General features: G+C 27.3%; 1 protein-coding gene across 1 annotated transcript; it reads right to left on the bottom strand.

Moving 5' to 3' along the window:
- Positions 1-756: 756 nt before the first annotated feature.
- LOC125369349 (scarecrow-like protein 18) lies at positions 757-3,107 on the bottom strand. Its single transcript, XM_048371375.1, has one exon. The coding sequence runs from the start codon at positions 2,701-2,703 to the stop codon at positions 1,315-1,317; it is 1,389 nt and encodes a 462-aa protein (XP_048227332.1). The 5' UTR covers positions 2,704-3,107; the 3' UTR covers positions 757-1,314.
- Between the last annotated feature and the right edge of the window lie 12,153 nt (positions 3,108-15,260).

Below are 15,260 nucleotides of genomic sequence, written 5' to 3'. Positions count from 1 at the left end.
TAGAGGAGGCAAAGTGGAGGCAAGAAAAGGTCTAATTTTGAGAAGTTCGATAGTTTTGTTGAGGAGACAGACGGCAGAAATTAAGGTAATTAATGGAGTGCTGTATATGAAAGACAGCAAATAGGTATATACGGGGGGGTACTTAGAAGTGCAGAAAACAAGAAAAACCCTCATGCCATCTTTCTCTTCTTCTCTTCTCTTGAAACCACAACACAACACAACACAAAGCATTGAAGGAGACAAAGGAATTTTGGGGAACAAGATTTTGGCTCCTTTGCTAACACAGAGACATAGGCCATGCCTGGCTAAAAGAGTGGTCACTTCTCATCACCAATCTTTTCTTACTACTTCTAAACATGATTAAGTGAGAGAAAAGAATATTAAGATAAGACAGCTTGATAATGATAAGTGAAACAACAGTATTAAATCAAGCAATAGTGAAGCGTAGTGTTAATTAATTTTGTATTGGGAGAAAAGTAGAGAATATGAAAGGGACAAAACAAGTCTCTCCAAGAGAGAAGATTGTGCTCTAAACTTTTTGGATTTGGAATAAGAAATAATATATTAATTAAACCATCAAGAGGGGATGATGGAATAGGCTCCACAGCCCAATTGTTGACCTCTTGAGATGCCGAAGAGGAACTTGTTTCATAGACCAGAATTAATTAATTAAGGGATCACAAAGGAGAAAATAAAAATAATACTTGTTATAAAGAAAAGTGTTACAAATTAAGGAATAAAAGAGAGGAATTCAAGAAAGACAAGTGCAAAACAAAACATCAAAATATGTCAACGTACCCCCATTGTATATTATATCAAATAAATATAAATCATATAAATCTTGATCAGTTTTTCAGCTCCCCAAGATAGAGAGAATCCATCCAAACCAAGAAAGAAAGACATGCATGGTGATTATCAAGCAGCAAGATGTTGATCGAATTAGCTAGCTAGCTATGGCTGAAAGCTGCTTATGATGATACATTCTCCTTCCAAAAATCATGCTCATGCAACTACGTTTCAGATTAAGCTGCTGAGATTCCCATGCATGCTCATCAGTAATCATCAGAGACTGAGACTTGAGGTATAGAATTAAGAGAATTTTGACTATATATTGGAGACGTTGAAAGGGCTTTTTGAGGTTAATAATAATGGGACCTTTCTTTTCCCCCCTGGTGGGTCACAGAGAAAACCCTTTAGGCAAAATTGTAAAATATTCTCCCTCTTCTCTTTTGCTTTTTCTTTGTGGGGGGATTGAGTGGTTGGGGTAGAGGGTTAATTAATTAGAAATGGGGTCTTAAACTAATAATTAGGTAATTAGTGCCAAGAAGAGACTGAAAAAAGGGCACGATTCTGCCAACCTAAAAAGAAAGAATCGTTGATCATTTGAAGATGGTAACCTTCTGAAGGATAATGGAGTCTCAGCAGAAGCTTAGCTTGAGAAAGTGCATAAGGGCTTAAAGGAACATTATTAAACCCTGCACTCCTTAGCATAATTTCCCATGATTCAAACCTTTCATGCCTCTCTCTTCTTGATTCTCCTTCTGCTGCAACTATATCCATGATCTCTTGCCCAAACCATATCTGCTCTACAGCCAGCCTTTCTCTGCTATTTGGCGGCAAAGTAGCCTCCAATGAGTCAAAAAGAGCGGTATAGTGATCCAAAGCTTCCAAGAATCTCTGTAAGAAAAAAGGGTGGTTATGATTAGCTTCTCTTTCAGCAATTGTCACAACTTTTGGGTTTAAGGCCTTGATTCTGTGGAGAAAGATGCGCAGGTCGCGTGAGTCATCCTTCAAAAGCTGGTGGAGATAGAGGACACAGTTAACGGCCAAGGCTTCATCTGGAAGAAGAGTAATGGCAGACGGAAGGTGAAGAGCAAGCGAAGAAGGATCATTGTTGAGGAGGAGAAGAGGGTGGAACTGAAATCTAAGGCCCAATGACTGAGCAAATTTGAAAAGACGGTCACCAGTTCTATGAAGAATGTTCAGGTCATGGCCAGTACCAGTTATTCGAAGCATAGGAGGAGGGTAAAGAGAGTTGTTTGATCGCTCAGCTAAAGCCTGCATCAATGGAGGCCATTGCACTCCATGCATAATATCAAAGTCTATAATATGAATAGCTTGCTGACCTACTTCTATTGCTTCCAGGATTGCTTGATTTGCCGTTAAATGACTAAACCTTATAAATGGGGTTATTTGGTTTAGCGATAAATAGCAAGATTGAAGAGCCTCCTCTGATTGATGATGATCCCTATTTATCAAAGAACCAACATTAATGGCTTCAAAACCACCACCACCACCACCACCAGGAGGAGGAGGAGGAGGAGGAGGAACCGTTCTTCCAAGTTGAGTAAGGCGGAGAGAAAGAGCTTTAACAAACTGATGAACCAACCTTTCTCTAGAGTCACCGTAAGGAGAAGAGCTAGAAGACAAGACGGAGATGAGGCGGTGGGCGGCGGAGAAATCAGACTGAGAGATTAGTTCTGCACAGCTGATAAGCAATTGGCGCATATAAATAGCTGAGGAAGTGAACCCACCAACACTGGTAGTACTAGTAGTAGTAGCAGCAGCCCTTGTTGCTGCTGCTGCTGCTGTTGCTTGTGGATTAATGATCTGCTGGAACTGCAGATTTAAGACTGCTGTTGCTTCCTCTTGTTGATCTTGTTCATGAGGAGAAGAAGAAGAAGAATTAAGAGAACCCAACATAGTATATATATATATGTATATTTAATCTGCAGCACTAGCTATTAAGCTAGCACCAAGAATTGGAAAAATAATCTATAAATAGAATAAGTAGGGTTGAAGAAGGAATAAGGGATGAGTTTGATAGATGCGAGGTCTTAAATGAAAAGGAGAGTGAAAACCTAGAAACATGGATAGCAACAAGTAGAAAGAAGAGGAAGAGTAGTAATAGCAGTGCTAGTAGTAATGGGTAGCCAAAGCCTTTCATTCCATTACCTTAGACCCTAATATATGATACTGATAAGTGATTAAGTGTTAAGTATATGTGTAATAATGATGATGATGATGATGGTGAGATGAAGTTTCTATGGCAGAAAACACTTATCTGCCAAAATACAGGGATGAACTGATGAATACTAACTAGTTGTAGTTAGTAATAATCCTCTCTCCCCACCCACAAAAAATATATAATTCTTTTTTTTTTTGCAAAAAATAAAATAAAATATAGATGATATATACATATATATATATTGAGGGGTTTCATGAAAAGGGAGTGATGTGGATGCAAATAAAAAAACTAAAGGAAAGTCAAACCCAAGGAGCTAGTTAACATGGTACAACACAACCCAATTATACAATCCTTGTTTGCTCACTTGAGTTAAAAAGCATCATGCATTTCAATCTTTTCTTAAATATGAAAAATCATTTTATAGGAAAAATAAAACAATCTTTTAGCAAATAATATTGAGCAAATGTATATATATATATATATATATATATATATATATATATATATATATATATATATATATATATATATATATATATATATATATATATATATATATAACAGTGACTTGTATCTTTAGATACATGAATACGCAACATCCATTGGTATTTACCAGGATGCTCTCTTTCTCAATCTACCTGTATTCCTTTCTTAACATTTTTTTCTTGTCATTTATATATATATAACCTCTTAAGCTTATTATATGATACACTTTGTTTCTTATATTTTAAAATCAGAAAATAAACTGTAAGATATAATATATTCTATGTTAATATTTAAACTTTCCTTTTCTTTATCATTTCACATTTTAACTGATGGATATATCAACTGTCATTTAGGTGAGAAATGAAATATATTACTTATAAAAAGAAAACCATTCAAAATCTTTTTTTTCTTTTTTATTTAAAGTGACTAATATCAAAAGCCATTTCAGCTTAGTTTAAGGAAATACTAATACTTTGGGATTTGGGGCAGAAAGAAGCAAGTTGGCAAAAGGCCCTTTTTAACAAATTGGATTACTTAAATGGGAAAAAAAAAGAAAAGAAGAAGAATTCCAGAAACTATTGAAGAATGATTAAGTCCCGTGCAGAGAATCTTTCTAACATGTACAAGAACAATTTTATTTATTATTAGTGACTGATGAGGCATACAATCGATTGTCCAAACTCTTAAGGCAATGAAAAACAAAACAGTGACACTTCTCTATCATCTATTATTTCTTTTCTTCTTAAATCCACTATTTGGCTTAGGCCCCTTCACTTAGGTGTTCTTAGGTTACTGAATACTTACAATTATTACTAGAAGCATATTCTCTTAAAAAAAATAAAACAATAATAATAACAATGATGGTGATGATGAAAAATAAAGAAAGGAGAGAACAAGAGATCACAGGAAATAGAAAAAGAGCATCAACATGTACAGGATCTTGCAAGAAGAAAAGGGTTAACCATTTCTTTTCCTTTTTCAGCTATATGAGTCAAAATCAATCTTGTATCCTATTTGATTTATGGATAGCTTGGTGGCCTCCTCAATATCATGATTTTGTACGAGCATGTCCAACATTTTACCCAAAATCTATGTTGGTTGAATCTCTCAGGAATAATTTTCACTCGGGTTTTAGTTTTTATTTATTTATTTAAATTTATGGGTTTTTTTAGTATAAATTCTTACAAAGTTGACTTAATTTAATCTTATTTTAGAAAAACTCTCCCTTGAAAATAACAAACAATTAATAGAATTTATAATAATATTTAAAAAATATTTTATACTTAAATAACTATTATTATTATTATTTCTATCGAAATCACTCTCGTATCGATCGGTCTCGAAACACCATTATAATTGTTTCTTTCAGCCTCATTTAAAAAAAAAGTGTTAAGAACAATGATAAATGGTATATTTATTTTTTCTATTGTGTCTTATTTAATATTAAAATATATTTTTATTAATAAATTTTATTTAATATAAAATTTACTTTTTATTTTTATTGTATCTACCATCATCTTTTTAGAGAGTATGTAATTTATTTATTTATTTTTATAAAAAGTAGAGTTAATTTGAGCTAACTTTGTAGATTTTAGTTAAAATTCTATAAATTTAGAAAAATATTAAATTAAACTCAAGTGATAAGGTTAGTGGTTAAATTATCAAATTAAAGATAATTTAGAAAATATTTTTTGACCTAATTTAGGTAGTAAGAATTCTATTTTTTTAAAAGGATTTGAGTTAAAATTTTATATTTTCAACAGTCTAAACATAAATTTATTAGTCTTACAGTGAGTTTTAGTAATTAAATTATCAAATTAAAAATATTTTGACTTAATTTAGATGGTAAGAATTCTATTTTTTTCAAAAGGGGTTTGAGTTAAAGTTTATTTTTTCTTTTTTCGACGGTCTAAACGTAAATTTATTAGTCTTATAATTTAAGAAGATGTTAAGAATTTTGAGAGAATCACATTTTAAAAGCTAACTATTAAGATGGAAGAATCCTAATTCTATTTAAATTTTTTTTTTTAATATCCTATACTTTTAATGTGACATTTAAGTCCCATCCTAATAGTGCTTTAACTTTCGCATAGTTACATTAAAATAGTCACATTTTTGGTAAATTTATATATTTATTTTACAATTTTGTACTCTTTTTTTTAATGTAAAATCTAATGTGAAAGTGTCTATAAAAATTATCATTGATATTTAGTGTTTCGTCATTGACATTTTTTTAATTTTTAATTCTGTCTTGTTAGACTGGTAATTTAGTTTTTAGTTAACGAATAAATAGGATATTTTTATTCTTATTAGGTAATAGAGTCTTATTACAAGTGAATTGTATTTTTTAGATAACTAAGTAATTAAATTTCTTATTCTAATCAAATTTCTTTTTTTAAAAAAAAAAAATCCAATTAAATTACATTTTAACCGATTAATTGATTAAATACTAGATTAAATGGGGGAAGCTGAAGTAAATAATTGTAACATTTAGGACTAAATTATAAAATCGGTATTTTCTTTGCTTAGGTACGCTGGTCCCATTTCTTTTGTAATATCACTAGAAACTCCAAACATTTTTCATAGTTTACAATTTTGTCCAAGCTTTTTCAAAACTCTATTAAATAGTACCTAATTTATTGTTACAAAATTTGGACAAACTGAAGAAAAAACCAGATCAATAGTTTGGTTCAGCTATAATTCGATTTATACTTTTTATAAATTCAGTTTAATTTCTTATAAACAAAAAATAGTTTAGCTTGGTCTGTTTTTAAGGTAAATATTTTGGTTTAATCAAATTCGTCTAATTAATTGAACTAACTAAGTGTTTTCTATTAATTAGTGAAAAATGTTTTGATAAATCATATAATCTAATTACTAAAATAAACTTTATATAATTCAATTCATTTAAATCGGATTTTCTCTTAGTTTGGCCTCTTAGTCAATTTGGTTTATATTTATAAAAATTTCATTTAGACTGATTTAATTTGATTTTAAACCGAACTAACTGAATATTTTCCATCCAAATTATAAATTAGAATAGAATTTGATTGTATTCTAAAAACACCATTAATTATAAGATAATAAACTTTTAAGAATGTACTTATTTTTCTCTTGCTTACATAATTTAATGAAATATAAGATGTATATACATGCATGTAGATTAGGCTGGTAATTGAATTGAGCTAAATCAAACTTTCATGAGTTTGAACTCGGCTTGGTTTAATCTCACTCGAGCTCGAGTTGAGCTCTTATAATCAAGATCGAGCCCAATTCCTTTTAAAATAATTAAGTTTGTGAGTAATTCGAGTTCGATTTGCATATAGCTTATTTATTATGCTAAACAAGTTAAATTTGAGTTCAACCTGTTAAATAATTATATAAAAAAGATTTGAAATTGTTAAGTATTTTTTAATATTAATTTTATTATTATTATTATTATATAAACTTATATATAATATATATATATATATATATGTATGTATATATCAATATTATATTATATACTGTAATATTTTAGGTATATGTATAAGAATTAAATTTAAGATAAAATTAATTTAAATTTGAGTTCGAGTTGATAAACAAACCTATAAATGAGTCTGGTCATGAGCTAGATTGCGAGTCATGAGCTAGATTGCGAGTCGCGAGTCTATTCATGAGCTTCCTAAATAGACCAAGTTTGACCTTAGGAGCCTAATTGCAATCCAATAAATGAGTAAACTTGTGAATTAACCAAATTATATCCAACTAGAGTTTGACTTAATAAAGTTACTGAACTCAAAACTGAGCTCAAACTCGACTTAACTAATTTAACGAATAATCTCGAATAAGTTTTTTATCGAGTCGAACTTCAAATTGTTTATAAGACGTTTAGTCTATATACAACCTCAATCTAGACAGAATTAAAATGATGATACATTTCGCTTAAAAAATAGAGCAGTGTAAATCCTCAAAGGAGAAAAGACATATCTATAAAACTTATGATTTAAAAAAATATTTTTTTAATACTTTATTTTTTCTTTTTTTATTTGTGACGAAATAAAATTAGATATTAATTAAATTGATTCTAAACCAAGAGAACCGATTAGAATATGAAAATGAACTAAATAAATCAAATGTTTCAACTCAGTTATTTTCTTAAAACAAAGTAAAAGTTTCATTAGTAGAGCAAATAAGAAAGAATTACATAAGCAACAAAGCTTGGGGATCAACCACATCCAATTTATGGGATATTTCACAGAATCACTAGCTCGAGCAAGACAGTAAGCTACTTGATTCGCAGATCTCCACACAAAGGACAATTCAAGACTTTCGATGTCTGATATAAGAGCAAAACAATCATCAATAACAAGCCCAAACTCAAAATCATCAATAGAATTTCGTTTGAAGAGCTTGGTAAATCAGCAGTGCATCAGTCTCAACAATAATAGCCTTTCCAGTCATTCAATTTAATCCAACTGAGAGCTATGAGAACCGCCATAGCCTCGGCTAGTTTAGCATCAACTGCACCAACAACAGATAAAGCACGAGCAGAAAGACCAGGCCCTTGCCACCATTCCAAAACCAATCCTATCATATGAAGAAAAAATGGCAGCCTCAAGATTTAGTTTCAAATAACCTGACTTAGGTTTACTTCAACGCAGTTCGAACTCAAGTTGTCTTTTCAAGAGTAAAAATAATTAAGCAGACAAACATCTAATAATATTTGTTTGTGATTTGTCAATTTGATTTATAAACTACCTTATTACAAATGTAATTTAAAATCTTAATAAGAAATTATTTTAAATTTATTTTTATTATATTTAATGTTTAATTTTGAAGAATTTAGATTTTTATTTCATAAATTATTTAACAAAATAAAACTTTTATCAAATTTTCATGAATTTTGATTTTAAATTTTATTGTTCTATCAAAAGAATAGATCCTTAGATACACACGATTCTCTTTTTAGTTGAATAGACAAATGCATTTACTTTTGAAAGTGAGAGGTCTTAAATTCGAGTACAGTTTTTTATATTTAATAATTTTTTTTTATTTTTATAATAAATATAAATAAATAATTATTCTCATTAGTTAGTGTAACACCTTTTAATCCTTTCCTAAATAAATAATTATAAAAAAAAAAAAAAGAAGAAGAAGAAAGAATCCCTCCAAATTGATGGTTAGTCTTCAAACTCTCACTGCTCAGCCGCAAGACTGCACCCTCTTATCTGAACTTGACTTGAGATGCCCCATAAATATAGAATAACGTCTGCTCCAAGGAAAGAAGTCACATGGATGTATGTGATAAATATTGTTGAAGTTTATACATATTTAATAAATTCAGTATTTATTTTAGTTTTAAATTTAGAGCGATACATTTATTAAATGGTATATTTATTTAAATTTTTAAAATTAATTGATAGCTTGATCAAAATATTTTTAATTTATTTTTTATATATGTTAAGTTTTTTATTTAAAAGATTATATAATAAAATAATATTTTAATATATTATTTATCTTTTTAATATAAAATAGATGGTTGATATATATATAGAGAACTAAATTTATATTTTATATTTTATAAATGTGTTATAAGATTTTATATATTTAATTATTTGAAATTTATAATTATTATTTTTTATTAGTAAAAATAAAAAAATTAAAAAATATTAATATTTGAAATGAAAAATATATAAAATATAAAAACTGAATTTAAATAATATATTTTATTTTATATTATTTATATATTTTTTAACAATATACTTTCTTATTAAAAATTATATATACTTTTTATTAAAAATTCTCTTAATCGAACCATGACCGTCCACGAAAGAGAGGTTGGAAAGTACACGCAAAGCCATAAATGAAAGTGGAATGGTGAAATGAGAGAATTGGGTGACAGGTGTGCGTGTGTGTGTGTGTGTGTGTGTGTGAGAGAGAGCGAGAGTGTTTGATGTGGTAGTTGGATGGATTGGTTTTGGGTGCCTCCATGGCTGATGTGCGGGTGTGGACGTATTTTTAGATTTAATTTGGATTTAAATAATAATTATATATTTAAAATTTAAAGGTAAAATTATAATTAAATTAAAATAAGTTCTTATCATTTTATTTATATATTATTTTTAAATTATTAATTCTAAAAAAAATTATATTTTTTATTAAATTTCAAACAGATAAGATATTACAATGTGGCCTTCTTACACCTGGAGAAAGCACCAAACTGTCACTCTCCATTCCACTTCTATAAGTATATATTACATACATTCAACTCTTAAGGCCTTAAAATAAAAATATGAATCACTAAGCTTTGATCTGATAGTCAGACAATCTCTCTTTTTCACGCGGCTCCAAATTGGATTCATATGTTATCAAAAATATTTTGTAAAAATACATTGTGATTAAAATAACTTTTAGTGTAAATTAATTAATATTTATATACTTATTTCGATGCCAGATATATATTTTGATTTTGAGTAAGATTTCAAATTTAAATTTTCTTCTTTATTTATAATTCAAAAAAATAAAATTAAAAAAATTATAAATAACTATCTCAACCTTTACCCTCTAAATGGTATTGGGTATTTAGCAGTTTTTTTAAAGAATAATATTTCTTGTAATGTAATAATAAATATATATCTCAACTTAAACAAGTTCTATAATTCGAATGATTCTACTCTCTCATTTGTAATAAAAAAAATATATATTTTTAGTTTTAAGAGTTTGTTAATAATTTTAAACCCAAATTTAAAATTTGTATAAATTTCTGATATTTCTTTTGACTCTCTAGAGTTGTAAAACTTACTAGAATTTTGTCTGTAAATTACATATTTTAGAACGCTTTAACCCCTCGAAAACTTGCTAATTCCAAAGCAAAACGAGGACCCTTTTAAGTCGAGTAAATCTGTAGGGAAAACCTCACAGGTGAGTGAGTGAAAGATGGAAGTAGTTTTTACAGAGAAAACCCTAAAAGAGAAAAAGAAGAAAAAGAGAAAAGACCATTGCAGATTGATAATTGGGTGATGCAATCACTGATCATGTTACTTGCAGGAAAACCATTTTCCCTTGCAGCTGTAAAAGAGTACTGGACCACACACCCAAACACAGACACACAGACACAGACACAACACAAGTAGTGATGATTAACACAAGAAGCAAGCAATCTCTCTCTCTCTCTCTCTCTCTCTCTCTTAACTCTTTTTGTCCCCATCACATGCACGTGCACCCACATTTGTATATGGCTGCTTTCTTTTCTTTGCTAAGCAGACAATTTCAGCAACCAGCATTGGATTTTTACAGCATCTGGGCAACCAACAGTATCTAAATAGAACAAGCAACAATCTAAGCTTTAAAAATTTTCCTTCAAAAAAGCATAATTTCAAATACATTATATTTCTTTCTTTTTTTCTTTCCATACCCTTCAATATATTACATACATGAAAAAAGAAGCATCTTTCTTTCTTTACATGCAAATCACTAACAAACAAGTAGAATGTTACAGTACCCTTAGGCCAAAGAGCTGCAGGGTTGTGTGCATGGCTTATCATCATCATCATGGGGAATATTTTCTTTTGGGTCTCTTTCTTTCCTTTCCCCTCCATTAAAGAGAGAGAGAGAGAGAGAGAGAGATCTATCAGGTTATGAAGATCCTTTATTGTCTGCTTGCACAATAAAATGGGGTTTTCTTTCATTTTGGCCATTTTCCTTCTCCAACTTCCTTTTCTAGATTTAGAAACCACTCAAGTGCTCAAATCTTTCTTTGTAGTCCTCTCCAGTCACCACATAAATATCACACTAAATGCTCCAGAGACAGAGACAGACAGATAGAGAGAAAAAACGAGAGATGCTATATTTAAATGGTAATTATTTTTGATTACCCTCTTTGCTATTTACAGTTAATCGAATGAAAAGTGACACGTTTTAGCATTTTATATTTCAATATAAAATAACAGTTTATATGTGTTACTCATATAATCATAATAAAAAGAATGGTTGATTCTTGCAAATCCATATTTAGTAATCTCACTTGCATGACACTAGCTCATTTAGTATTTAAAAATCATTATAAAATAAAGTGGCAAATACATTAACTAATAAGTAAATTATACATCTCAGCTCAATTAAACCTTGATACATAAATTTATTGGGGTATATTCCTTATTTGCTTCATTCCCCTAACCTTAAGCTATTTCAATCTGTAAACATATATATAGAAAAGAAAAATTGCAGAGGAATCTGCAGTCTTATATATAAATTCTTAAACCCTTTTGCTACTGTATTTCATTTTTTTTTTCTTTTCTGGGTGCAGGGCAGCAGCAAACTAAACAGTGATAAAGGAAAGGATGGAAAGGGGAAGAAGAAGACAGCAAGAAAAGGCAGCCAAGAAGGGAAAGAAAAGAAAACAAAATTATGTGTATAGTACAGTAGTAGTCTGTAAGACTATTACTTTCAATGTTTACTATCACTATACCAGAAAGGGGAGAGAGTGCATTATTTGGGGTCCACCTTTTGATGCCTCACTCACTGCAATCTATTTATGTATGGATGACATTTCCTCTTCCTCTTACAATGTTGGAGTGTAAGCATTAAAAAGCTGCTCTTTCATTTCTTCTTCTTCTTCTCTTTTTCTTTTTAAATTTAGTTTTTCTATTTTGGCTAATTTTATACAAATATGAATAAATATTTTATATTTTAATATTAAATAATTTATGTATATTTAATTATTTAAAATTATTAAATATACGAAGACGATGAATGCGTAGACATGCTTTCGTATTAGGTAAGAAATTTTGTTCCATTTTCACCTACTCGTTAATTTATTTGAGATTTGACATCCCAAATTTGGACGCATAATATGTCCTACCACAGAACCCTCTTCCTGCTATCAAGAATCTTTTACCTTTTTTACACATAAATTCTCAAAAAATGAATTAGGTTATTTTACATATATACAGAAAACTGTAAAATTTTATTTTTATGAGCTAAACCTTTTTAAGACTTAAAATCCCAAATAATTTTATTTGTTTGATTTTTTCTGAAACTGTATTATATTATCCTTTTGATATTATTGGTATTCTTTAAGTATCATTTTTTTTAAATAAAATAATGACTAATATTATTTTCATCATTTATCTCTATTCACCTGAAATTTAAATAGTTGCTATAAATATAAAACTATTATCTTTATTGGTACCCTTAAATTACTTTTTTAATTTTATTTAATTATATCTTTATATATTTCTAACTGTATTTTGGTAAATTATAGTATATTTTTTGAAGCACATATTTTTATATTATCAAAATATACTAGTTGCAATACAAAAATATGTAATATTATTTAATTTATGAATACCCAATATAAAGAGACAACGTAAAAATGACAAATTTATTTCATTTGACTGGTTTTACAATGCTACAAATTAAAATGATATTTTTTTCCGTATCTTTTAATAAAAAATTATATAAATAGAATATTTTCAAAAACAATTGTAAAAAAATTTGAAAAAAAAAAAGAAAGTTGTAGGAATATCATTAAAAAAAACAGCATGTATTATAAAATCTCTTCAAAGAATTAAAGGGATGTTTTGATAGCCCAACTTATCATTTAAAATTAAATTTTTCAGCACTTAAGTTGGTTTAACAACATATTATAGCTCTAACTTAAAAGTTTCAATTAAGTCTAAAGCCATTTAAAATAATAATTAAAAATATTGGAAAAATATAAAAAATACCTATTATTTTTTTAAATTTACGGTATTTGTTTTTCATTTTGCCTTTGTTAAAATATCAAAGAACGATTTTTGAACTTTTTTCTTTCAAAATTATAGTTTTGGTTTTTTTTTTTTCTTTTTCGTATGTTGTTTTTGGATAAAACAACTGAAGAACAACTGCAAAACAACTAAAAAAATTAAAAAAAAAACTGCAAAATAACCATACTATAAATTTGAGAAAAAAGTTAGAAAACAGTATTTTTGAAAAAAGAAGTTACACAGTAAAAATGATATTCTTTTGTTGATTTTAAAGTGTTTTTGAAAAGTTTCCAAAAAATGTTTAATTTAGAGCCTATTTACTTATAGAAAAATTTTCTATTCTTATTTTCTAATTTCTAAAAAAATTATTTTCAAATTTTTTTTTGTAAAATTTATAAAAAAAAGATGTTTAATTTAGATAAATGAATGAAAACTTCTTGTTTTCATTTGAAAATAAAAGAAAAACATATAAGATATATTAAACTTATTTTCTAAAATTTAGTTATAATTTTAAAAATATTAAAAATTGTTTCAGTTTTTATTTAAAAAAAATAGCACAAGAAAACACAAAGTTATATTTTCTATTTTCAATTGAAAAATTTTCTAGAAGACTTATATAGATTTCTACAAGTAAATAGACACTTAAAATTTCTACTGAACACACTCAACAATAAGTCCAAAATCAATTTTTATTTTATCCAATGACTATATACATTCAATAAAAAAAAAATTGAACATAAATAATTATTTTTGGGTTAAAAAAAATATTTTTATTTAAGAACTATACTTGTTGAATAAAAAATCATACTTCTTTTCTGTTTTTGGTCAAAAGACAAAAAAAAGTCATACTTCATTAATTAACATATTATAGAAAGAAAGAAAAAACATATACAAACAAATCAAGTTTGCTATTTTTTTAAGACTTTATATTTATTTTGACATAATTATCAATTTATTGTACTTATTTTGATTTAAAAAATAAAAACAAGGTGTACTATAAATAAATAAATAAATATATGACCACATGCATTAAATAATAAAGCTAGATAAGACTTTTATTATACCAACTAGGAAAAGATTTCAAATATTGAGATCAATATATTCGTTTTATAACAATTTTAAAAGAAATAATTTATAATGTTTATGAATGAATATATAAACTATTTAAAAGTTTAATTGTTACATTTAATAAAATGAAATATTCAAAATATTCCTTTTAAGAATTTTAACCATTCATGCAATAAAATTAAACTTTTCATTATGTATGAAATATAATATGTTTTACTGTTATTCTCTTCTTTTTCTTTTTTGAAGTATGAGATATAATTATTGTTATTACAAATTATCAATATTATATACAATCATGAAATTATTATCATAATAAATGATTGAGTGATTTTTAAAAAAATTATTAAACAGAAATTATATAAAAATTAAATAACATACTAAATATAAAATCCGACTGAGTACATAGCTTCTTGTATGTGTATAATAGACACACGGTCTACATTGTTAATGGTTTTTGTTTAAAATTGACATCATTGAACAATATAGGTTATATATATTTTTGATTTAAAATCAAACAGTTGAGATTTTATTAAAAATTTAAATTCAAAATTTAAAAAATAAGTGATTTTTTATTAAATAACAAATTTGAGCCATTGATTTTGAATCAATGATTATACAAACCTGACCTATTATATTCACTTTCAAAGGATTTTAATCTTTTTGTTTATCACATTAGTCTATATAGATTGATGGAATACTTAATTTTATTTTATTATAAAATTTTACTCTGTTTGAGTTTATTTTAATTTTAACTATAATTCAGTCACTTTTTACTAATAAAAAATTAACGTATTCAATTTTTTTATAAAATAACTAAATTAAAATATAATCAGAGTTTTCTTCTACAAGGTACAATCAAAATTAAATAAATTAAAATTTTGTGACTAAATAAAACCAAATACAAAATTTAGTCATCATTTATTTCATTATTTCCTTAATTTTAATGTTTTCCAATAAAGAAAGTACTAGAAATAAAATTTGCTCTAAGGGATATTTGGTACATGAGCTTT

Source organism: Ricinus communis, chromosome 1 (assembly GCF_019578655.1).
Source record: "Ricinus communis isolate WT05 ecotype wild-type chromosome 1, ASM1957865v1, whole genome shotgun sequence".
Lineage (NCBI taxonomy): Eukaryota > Viridiplantae > Streptophyta > Magnoliopsida > Malpighiales > Euphorbiaceae > Ricinus > Ricinus communis.
The sequence above is the reverse complement of the archived record's forward strand: the minus strand, read 5'-3'. Positions and strand labels throughout refer to the sequence as shown.

Excerpts from the sequence above, each read along its gene's own strand:
- LOC125369349 (XM_048371375.1), bottom strand. The coding sequence starts at position 2,703 with ATGTTGGGTTCTCTTAATTCTTCTTCTTCTTCTCCTCATGAACAAGAT.